The following is a 10215-nucleotide window of genomic DNA, read 5'->3' as shown; positions in this document are numbered from 1 at the left end:
CTCTAGTGTTTGGGGGTGCCTGGGTGGCACAGTGGTTAAGCATCTGCTTTTGGCTCAGGGCGTGATCCCAGTGTTATGGGATCGAGTCCCACATCAGGCTCTTCCGCTATGAGCCTGCTTCTTCCTCTCCCACTCCCCCTGCTTGTGTTCCCTCTCTCGCTGGCTGTCTCTATCTCTGTCAAATAAATAAAATCTTAAAAAAAAAACAAACAAACAAAACTCTAGTGTTTGAGGAAACTGCCATACTCGTTTCCAGAGAGGCCGTTCTACTTACCACCCCGTGCAGCCTCTGAGGGAAGGTCTGGTTTCTCGCATTTCGTGGCATCTCTATCTCCTACGTGAGCCCCTCTGGTAGGTGCACAGTGATATCTCATTGTGGTTTCAGTTTGCATTTTCTCATTCTGTAACTCGTCATTTCATTCTTAACACTCCTTCTCATGGCAAAGCTTTTAATTTAGATGAGGCCCAACTTACGTTTTTCTTTTATCGATGGTGTTTTTGGTGCCAAGGCTAATAAACCTACCTAACCTGAGATCCTGAAGATTTTCTCCCATGTTTTTCCCTAAAACATTTACAATATTACAATCTACATTTAAGTCAAGGATCCATTTTGAGGTAATTTTTGTATAAGATGTGACCCTTGGGCTGAAGGTCTTCTCTGTCTCTTGTCTCTATCATCTGTCTCTCTCGTCTCTCTGACGATACCCACTTGTTCCAGAAATGTAATGTTGAATCGACTGTCTTCCTCCACTGAATCGCTTTTGCATCTGTGTCAAAAATCATAATTAGACATATTTGTGTGGGCCTGTTTCCGGTGTCTCTACTCTGTTCCACCGAGGAATGCGTCTGTTCCCTCATTAGTATCACGCAGTCCTGACTGCAGCAGCTACGTCCTAAGCCATAAAGTTGGGTAGACCGACTCCTCTCACTGCATTTCCCTGTTTTGAAATTGTTGTAGCTATTATGTGCACATTTGAGGCTAGCCTTGTCCATATCTACAAACAAACCCTACCTGGGATTTTGGTGGGAACGGCAATAAATCTGTCCGTGAGTTTGGGGAGAATTAACATCTTTATTCTGCTGAGTATGGCCCCTTGTTAATTTCTGTCTTCTTTGATTTTTTCATCCACATGTTGTGGTTTTCAGCAGGCAAGTCTTACATGTCTTGTTAGATTTACATCTAAGTTTTTTTTAGGCAACTGTGAAAGGTGTTGTATTTTTATTCCAGTGACCCTGGGTTCGCTGATAGTATATAGAAAGACGCTTTTTGTACGTGGATCTTCTATTCTGTGACCTTGCTGAACCCACCTATTAGAAGATTCGTGCCTGTTCCTCGGGGTTTTCACACAGATGACCATGTCATCTGCAGACAGGGCTAGTGTTATCTCTTCCGTTCTAATCTTACCTCTGATTTCCTTCCCCCCCAGCCCCAGATAGAGAGCTATGAGAACAGACATGCTTCCTTGCTCCTGATCCTGGGACAGAGCATTCTTCTCTCACCATTGGGTGTAACGCTCACTGTATATTTTTTGTAGATGCTCTTTACCAAGTGGAGGAGGCTCCCTCTATTTTTCTGGAAGGATTACTCATGAACGGGTGTTGAATTTTGTCAAGTGCTTTTTCCGTATCCGTTGATATGTTCTTGTGATTTCCTTCTTCAGCCTATGAATATGTGAGTTATTGATATGGTGACTGATTTTTAAAGAATGAATCAGCCTTGAATTCTTGGAAAAAATCCCATATCATTGTGGTGTATGATTCTTTTTATACATTGTTGAATGTGATTTGCTAATGCTTTGTTAGGGATTTTTTTTTTTTTAAAAGATTTTATTTATTTATTTGACAGAGACAGAGACAGCCAGTGAGAGAGGGAACACAAGCAGGGGGAGTGGGAGAGGAAGAAGCAGGCTCATTGCAGAGGAGCCTGATGGTGGGGCTCGATCCCAGAACGCCGGGATCACGCCCTGAGCTGAAGGCAGACGCGCTTAACCGCTGTGCCACCCAGGCGCCCCTGTTAGGGATTTTTAAGTCTACATTCGTAACGGACATCAGCATGTGGTCTTTGGTTTGCTTCGTTCTGTCCTTGTCTGGTTGGGTATCGTGGTACCACTAGCTTCCAGACACAAACTGGGAAGGGGGTCCTTCCCTCTTTTATTGTCTGGAAGAGGCTGTGCAGAATTGGTGTCTGTTCTCTAAGTGTTTGTGAAATTCTTTTTTTTTTTTTTTAAGATTTTAATTAATTTCAGAGAGAGAGAGAGAGCGGGGGGAGGGACAGTGGGAGAGGGACGCAGACTCAGCGCTGAACACAGAGCTTGCCCCAGGCTCGACCCCACGACCCCAAGACCAGGACCTGAGCTGAAACCAAGAGTCAGAGGCTCAACCCACTGAGCCACCCGGGCACCCCAAGTATTGGTGAAATTCTTGAATAAAGTCATCTGGGCCTAGAAATTTTGGCAGAAAGTTTTTAAATTATGAATTTCATTTGCAGTTATGGACTGTTTAAGTGATCTATTTTGTACTGGGTGAGTTGTGGTAGTTTGTGTTTTTGGAGGACTTGGTCCATTTGTCTAAGTTCTCAAATTTACACGTGTGCCGTTCTTCCCTGTTATTACCCTTCAGATGTCTTTACGGTCTGTAGCGATACCATGGTTTCGTTTATGATGTCGGAGCCTGTGTCTTCTCATTTTTCTTTATCAGTCTTGTAGAGGTTTGTCCATTTCATCCAACTTTTCAAAGAACTGAGCCTTTGTTTTTGTTTTTTTTTTAAGATTTTATTTATTCATTTGACAGAGAGACAGCCAGAGAGAGAGGGGACCCAAGGAGGGGGAGTGGGAGAAGAAGAAGCAGGCTCCCACTGGAGCAGGGAGCCTGATGTGGGGCTCCATCCCAGGACCCTGGGATCACGCCCTGGGCCGAAGGCAGACGCTTAATGACTGAGCCACCCAGGCACCTCTTTGCTTTTGTTTTTAGTTTAATTGATTTCTGCTCTTTTGTTATTTTATTCTTGTTTTGGGTGTATTTTGGCTTTTTTTAGGCTCTTGAGGTGGGAGCTTAGATGAGTAATTTGAGATTTTCTCTTATATTAAACTATAGCCACTATTTTGCAAATACTTTCTTCTAGTCTATGGCTTCTCATTCTTTTGATCAATATTTTTTTCTTTTTGGGGCATCTGGATGGCTCAGTTGGTTAAGTGTCTGACTTCGGCTCAGGTCATGATCCCGGGGTCCTGGGATCCAGCCCCGCATTGGGCTCTTTGCTCAGCGGGGAGTCTGCTTCTCCCTCTCCCTCTGCCCCTCCCCCTTGCTCATGCTCTCTCCCCCTCCCTCTCTCTCTCAAATAAATAAAATCTTTTTTAAAATAATTTTTTCTTTTCTTCAGTTTTAGAAATTTGACTATGATGTATCTTTATGCATTTCTGTGGGTTTACCTTTTTTTGGGGTTCATGCAGCGTTTGGAATATGTAAGGTTAGTTCGTTTACCACGTTCGTGAATTTTTTAGCTGTTATTTCCTTGAGTAGTTCTTCAGCCCTGCCTGCTTTCTCCTTCCTTCCCGCCCTGAACATAGATCTTTTGTGATAGGCCCACAGATCTACAAGGCTCTGCTACTTTTTTTTTTTTTCTCCTCAGCAAAGTTTCTGTTTCTCAGATTCGGTGACTTTTGTTGCTCCTTTCTGCTGTGGAACCCATCCATGGAGCTTATTATTTTTGTTATTGTGTTTTCCAGTTGTATATTTTTCCATTTGGTGATACTTTATACCTTTTATTTCTTTGCTGAGACTTTCTATTTGCCAAGACTTAGTTGGTTTTTTTTTTTTTCATTTGTTTGAAGTGTGTTCATAATTGCTTACAGAAGCATTTTTATTGTGTCTGCTGTAGAATCTTTGGCTATTTCTCCCACTTGTCATCCTTATGTTGTCTTTGTCATTCACTGTGAGATACTTTTGGTTCTTGGTATGACAAGTGATTTTCAGTCAAAACCTGGTCATTTTGAGTTTCCTAAGCCTAGATCTTATTTAAACCTTCTGTTTTATCTGGTTTCCTCTCTCACTGCTCCAGAAGGAGGGAGGTTGAGGCCTCGTTCCTGCCAGGTGGAGAAGTCCAGTTTCCCCTCCAAGCTCCGTTGCCACCTGTGCTGTGTGTGGGGTTCCTCATCACTGCTGGGGGGAGGTGGGAGTACTCACTCCCCTTGAGGCCTCATGGATACTCCCTGGGTGATGGATGGTGACAAAACTGCTTACTGTCCACTAGCCTTTTCTGACACCACCCGGCAGGAAGAGGGAGGTCACCGTTACTGCATGATGGTGATGGTAGTGGGTCATCCTGGTGATGGTGATGGTGGGCATGGGGTGGGGGTGGTAGTGGGTGGAATTGGTGGTGGGTGGTGATGGTGGATGTGGTGGGTGTTGGGTCATGGTGGTGGGTGGGAGTGGGAGGTGGTGGTAAGTGGGGGTGGGTGATCATGGTGGTGGTGGGCATGGAGGTGGGTGGTAGCAGTGGGTGGAGTTGGTGGTGGTGGTGATGGTGGTGGTGATGGTGGGTGGTTGTGGTGGTGGGTGGTCATGGGAGTCGTGGGCATGGGGTGGGTGGTGGTGGTGGTGAGTGGTGGTGGGTGAGGGTGGGGTGGTGGTTGGAAGTCTCAGCTCCCTGTTTGGTCTCCACTGACACTGGGGAGCTCCTTATTTCAACCTGATGATGGCAGAGGTCTTTGTTGGCATGGGTAGGGTGGGGGTCACGGTGGCAGTTTGCTGCAGTGTTTGGCTGGAGTGGAATTACTGTTTGAAAGTTTTCTGTCTTGTTAGGCTGCTCTTTTCCTGGTTTAGCTAGAGACTGCAGACTCATTGGTGCTTCTGGGTTACCTGCTTCTTCCACTCCAGGTCTGGGGTGCGTGCAGTTAGAACGGAAACCCAGGGCATTCGGTCTATACAGTTCCTTGGGTCCTGAGCCTGTGGCCCACCTGCCCTCTCTCTGCGTTCAGAGTCTTCTCATATTTGTTTCATGGATGATCTTCAGGGTATATGTGTATCTGGGAAAATACAGGTATTTATTTATTCTGAGGTAGAGGGAACATTCCTCAATTTCATAACCATTTATGAAAAGCCCACAGAGAATATCATTCTCAATGGGGAAAAGCTGAGGGCCTTTCCCTTAAGATCAGGAACATGACAAGGATGGCCACTCTCGCCGCTATTGTTCAACATAGTACTAGAAGTCCTAGCAACAGCAATCAGACAGCAAAAATAAATAAAATGTATCCAAATTGGCAAAGAAGTCAAACTCTTTCTCTTCGTAGATGACATGATACTTTACGGGGAAAACCCAAAAGGCTCCACCCCAAAATTACTACAACTCATACAGCAATTCAGTAACGTGGCCGGATACAAAATCAATGCACAGAAATCAGTTGCTTTCCTGTACACTAACAATGTAACTGTAGAAAGAGAAATTTAGGGAATAGATTCCATTTACAATAGAACAAAAACCAAAGATACCTTGGAATAAACCTAACCAAAGAGGTAAAGGAACTATACTCTAGAAACCACAGAACACTTATGAAAAATTGACACAAAAAGATGGAAAAACATTCCATGCTCATGGAATGGAAGAATAAATATTGTTAAAATGTCTACCCTACCCAGAGCAATCTATACTTTTAACGCCATCCCGATCAAAATACCAATGGCATTTTTCAAATGTTCAAATTGTTGTTGCTGCAACAAACAATCCTAAAATTTGTATGGATCTAGAAAAGACCCCTAATAGCCAAGGAAACTTTGAAAAGAAAAAAAAAACCTGGGGGCATCATGTTGCCTGATTTCAAGCTATATTACAAAGCTGTGATCACCAAGACAGCATGGTACTGGCACAAAAACAGACACATAGATCAATGAAACAGAATGGAGAGCCCAGAAATCAACCCTCAACTCTATGGTCAACTAATCTTTGACAAAGAAGGAAAGAATATCCGATGGAAAAAAGACAGTCTCTTTAATAAATGGTGCTGGGAAAATAGGACAGCCACATGCAGAAGAATGAAGCTGGACCATTCTCTTACACCATACACAAAGATAAACTCTAAATGGATGAGACCTCAATGTGAGACAGGAATCCATCAACATCCTAGAGGAGAACATAGGCAGTAACCTCTTTGACAACGGCCACAGCAACTTCTTTCAAGACACGCCTCCGAAGGCAAGGGAAACAAAAGTGAAAATGAACTTTTGGGACTTCATCAAGATCAAAAGCCTCAGCACAGCAAAGGAAACAGACAACAAAAGAAAGAGGCAGCCCACAGAATGGGAGAAGATATTTGCAAATGACACTACAGATAAAGGGCTGGTATCCAAGATCTATAAAGAACTTCTCAAACTCAACACCCACAGAACAAATAATCAAGTCAAAAAACGGGCAGAAGACATGAACAGACGTTTTTTGAGCAAAGAAGTGAGGGCCCGAGGAGGTCTCCTTGGGGGATCTCAGGGCAGGGAAAGGACACGAAAGAGGGGGGAGGGTCTGATCCCCACTACATGAGAATATGGGCTCCTGGCCGACTCAGTCAGTTGAGGGACTGACTCCTGCTTTGCCTCAGGTCAGGATCTCGGGGTTGTGGGGTCGAGCCCTCCCTTGTACTCCGTGTTCAGTGAGGGTGTGTTTGTCCCTTCCCCACTCCCATGCTCTTTCTCTCAAACAAACAAACAAACATGAGAATGTGACTCTTATGCTGACCTCTGAACAAAATCCCTGGCCAGGTTACCTTTCATGACATTTAAAAAATCCTAATAAGGGGCGCCTGGGTGGCTCAGTCGTTAAGCATTTGCCTTCAGCTCAGCGCGTGATCCTGGAGTTCTGGGATCGAGCCCCACATCAGGCTCCTCCGTTGGAAGCCTGCTTCTTCCTCTCCCACTCCCCCTGCTTGTGTTCCCTCTCTCGCTGGCTGTCTCTATCTCTGTCAAATAAATAAATAAATAAATAAATAAAATCTTTTAAAAAAAATCCTAATAAGACAATTGGGCTTATTCTCTTTCTCTTCTTTCTAAAGACAAATGTTACATTAGGGGCTTTGAAGAAAACCTGTATAATTTTTTGAGAGAAGATTTGCGATGTGATGGGTTCAATCCTACTCAGCTTTTGGTTCCTTAATTTGAAAATGTCATGTTCCTGAACCATGCTGAGTCATTCATTCTGGGCTGGGGAGGTCAGTTAGACACCATGTGGGTAGACAGATGACATCACCCACCTCCTTCAGGAGGGACAGAGGAGAAATAGATTGCAATCAAATTTTGTTCCAAAAGACTGGATAGGACTGGCCAAAGAGGGGGAGTGTGCAAAGAATCAGCAGAAAATTCTGGCAAGCTCTTGGATAGCAGGGCTGTGGCAAAGCAGAGAAGTTCCAGTATCACCAAAAACACCTCACAGAACCCCAGTTCCCTGGACTGATCCGAGGAGAAAAGGCTTCCACGGTTTGCGAGAAACTCTAGGTCAAACAATTAAATATCTTTCTTGCAGGCCTTTTCAGAGCCTTTAGAAATTTCAGGTGTGTTATGAACACCCAAGAGGGGATGAAGTACTAAGAGTTCCCAAATCCATGTGTTTACAGACCCCCCACCCCCACCCCAACTCACCCATTGACACAATCTCTTTTCTTTCTCGGAGATTTCTTGTGACCAGTACCTCAACACCTCACCTTACACTGATTATTTAATCATCCCTCAAAGCATCCCTTTATAATTTGTAAGTTCTGGGACAGGAAAAGACTTACTAGCCAGAACTGCATCCCGTCGTGTAGACTTTTCTCTGGTTCCTCAACAATGGGCCTGATGTGTGCTTCCAAGATTACCGAAGAGCTAATATTTTGTGTTTAAATCGAAATTTAAGATTACAAGTCATTTTCTTAAAATGCACAAATTTCTATCCCCCTCTCAGCTCCCCGCACGAATCAATGAACTAGTTCATGAGAGGAAAGTGCAGCTATTTTATATACTTTTTCAAATCAGTGCTCAGCTACAAGGAGATTATAGAGCGCATCCTGTCGCTTGCCTCTGCCTCGCCCCTGCGCAGACCCCTGCGCGCCCCGCTCTCAGCAGCCCTGAGGTCCCGGCCCACGCGGAGCCTCGCGCGCCCTCCGGTCCAAGAAGCTGCTGGCCAGCGCGCGGGCGTGGTCCCTCCTGGAGGCCCTGGAGATCTTCTGGAACTCCTCGAAGGTGGCGTCTTTCTCCCGGGTGATCTGCTCCATCCTGTGCTCCTTTTTCCTGATGGCCTCCTTGATGCCCTCGATGTGGCATTTCTCCTCTTTCTCGGCTTTCAGCTTCAGGATGTGATGGTTCTTCTCCCGCAGGACACTGAGCTCATGGATGTGCTGCACCTCGTCCCTGATGTTCCTCTGGACGCCACTCCTCGCCTGCTGCACCTTCTGCTCGGCCAGCTCGGCCAGCAGCTGCTTGTGCGCGCGCGTCCGCTCCTCGGACGTCTGCGCGCGCCGCCGCGCCTGCTGCACCTGCTCCGGCTGCTTCTGGGCCCTGTCGCTCAGCTCCCGCGGGCGCTCCTTCACCAGGCCCTGCGGCACCTCGTGGGGCCGCTGGGAGCTCTGCTCCAGGGACAGCTTCCTCAGGAGCTCCTCGGCCTTGGCCTGGCAGTCCAGCAGGACCTTCCGGGCCTGGTAGTTGACGAGGGAGCTGAGGTTGGTCTCCTGGACCTTTTTCTGGGTTTCCAAGGTGTGCAGGCTCTTCCGGTGAGAGGCCTGCTCCAGCCTCTCCTGCAGCTGCAGGCCGTCCTGCTCCCGCAGGCCCTGCACCATCCTCTCGGGCTCCTGCAAGAGCAGCTCGAGGCTCTGCCTCCGGGGTGCGGGTGCGGGCGCGGGCTCAGGCTCGGCCACTGCCCGGGCTCCCTGCGGATTCTCCGGCCGCGCCCTGCACGCATGATCTGACCTGGGAGCGGTCCTGGCTTGGCGGTCCCGCCGTCGGACGCGCTGCTCCTTCTGTCGCCACTGCTCCTGGCTCTCCTGCAGAAGCAGCTTGCGCTCCCGCTCCAGGGTCAGATGCACCTTCTGGTCCGAGCGCTTCAGCTCCTCCCAGGCCACCGCCGCCTGCTGCTGCAGCTCCCGCATCTTCTGGGCCTTCTTGAGCCGGGTCAGCACTAGGGCCACGATCTTCTGGTCCCTGGAGGACATGACCGCCTCCTCCAGCTTGCTCTTGAGGATCTGGGTGTGCGGGCTCTGAATCTCTTTGCTGGAGACTGAGGGCTGGGAGAGCTGGCTGGCTAATGACTCCAGCAGATCACTGCTGTCCCTCTTGTGGGCGCACACGCACGCTGACTGCGCCCTGAACTCCTGGGACGGCACAGAAGACTTCTCCGAGAGAGCCGAGGACTGGGACCAGTGACCTGGACCTCTGCACAGCGGCACCGCCCACTGGTCTCCGCTCTGAGCCCTCTCCATCCCGAAGGTCCCGCTCAGCGGGGTGTACGCTCCCTCGGGGTAAGGCGGGGGCGAGTCTCCCTGGGCCGGAGGGCAGTGCTGAGGCCCTCGGTGCTGCAGGTGGGGCTGCCGCCGCCAGGCCGGGCTGTGCACGCTGCCTCCGGGCTGAGGCTTGGGCCCGGGCTCGCCCCAGGCGTCCGCCAGGTGCGGGCCGCGGGGCCGTGACCTCCTGGCGCGGTCCGGGGGCCTCGTGGCCACGTCGGTCAGGCTGCGGCTTTCCCTTGGCGAGTCGGAGCACCTGCGCCGGCGAGGCCGGGCGGCGGGCGCGCAGCGCGGGTAGGGCCAGGGCGCCACGGCCTCGCTCCTCGCCCGGGGTCGCGGCCCCCGAGTCCAGGCACTGCTCCGTCCCGCCCCGTATTTCGGGCATGGACTGAACTCGCGTTTGTACACCTTCAACTAGAAGGATTTTGAAAGAACCCGCGTGAAGGTGTCACTCCAGAATAGAGCTCGAGGGATGGTCGACGTGCCCCGGGGAGGGGGTGCCTGCGTGCGAGCGCCTCCACGGTGTGTGCGTGTGCAGAGTGAGCGGCGGGGAGGCTTCCATTCGCAGGCTTCCCCACCCTTTTGCCTTTTTAAGTTAGCAGGCTCGAGTATGTTTTGTTTACTTTTTTTTTTTTAACTTTAGAACAGGAAAAAGGCTAGTCTATTTTTTCCCTAGTGTAGCAATTACTGCTTTTGTCAAAATATGAATGTTGTATGCACACTTCTGAAACAGGATCCGCGAGTTGCCGCGCTGAACCCTCAT

General features: G+C 48.7%; 1 protein-coding gene across 1 annotated transcript; it reads right to left on the bottom strand.

Annotated features, from left to right (window-relative positions):
• Positions 1-7961: 7961 nt before the first annotated feature.
• Positions 7962-10215, bottom strand: CCDC185 (coiled-coil domain containing 185). The gene is made up of 2 exons (XM_034667626.1): positions 10141-10215; positions 7962-9866 (listed from the first exon to the last, which is right to left on the bottom strand). Exons 1-2 carry the CDS (start codon positions 10213-10215, stop codon positions 8076-8078), a joined length of 1866 nt encoding a protein of 621 aa, XP_034523517.1. The 3' UTR covers positions 7962-8075.

Source organism: Ailuropoda melanoleuca, chromosome 8 (genome assembly GCF_002007445.2).
Source record: "Ailuropoda melanoleuca isolate Jingjing chromosome 8, ASM200744v2, whole genome shotgun sequence".
Taxonomy (NCBI): Eukaryota; Metazoa; Chordata; class Mammalia; order Carnivora; family Ursidae; genus Ailuropoda; species Ailuropoda melanoleuca.
The sequence above is the reverse complement of the archived record's forward strand: the minus strand, read 5'-3'. Positions and strand labels throughout refer to the sequence as shown.

Coding starts and splice junctions, on each gene's coding strand:
- CCDC185 (XM_034667626.1), bottom strand. CDS start 10,215: ATGAGGGTTCAGCGCGGCAACTCGCGGATCCTGTTTCAGAAGTGTGCA. Junction 9,867..10,140: donor TTCATATTTTGACAAAAGCA/GTAATTGCTACA, acceptor AAATCCTTCTAG/TTGAAGGTGTACAAACGCGA.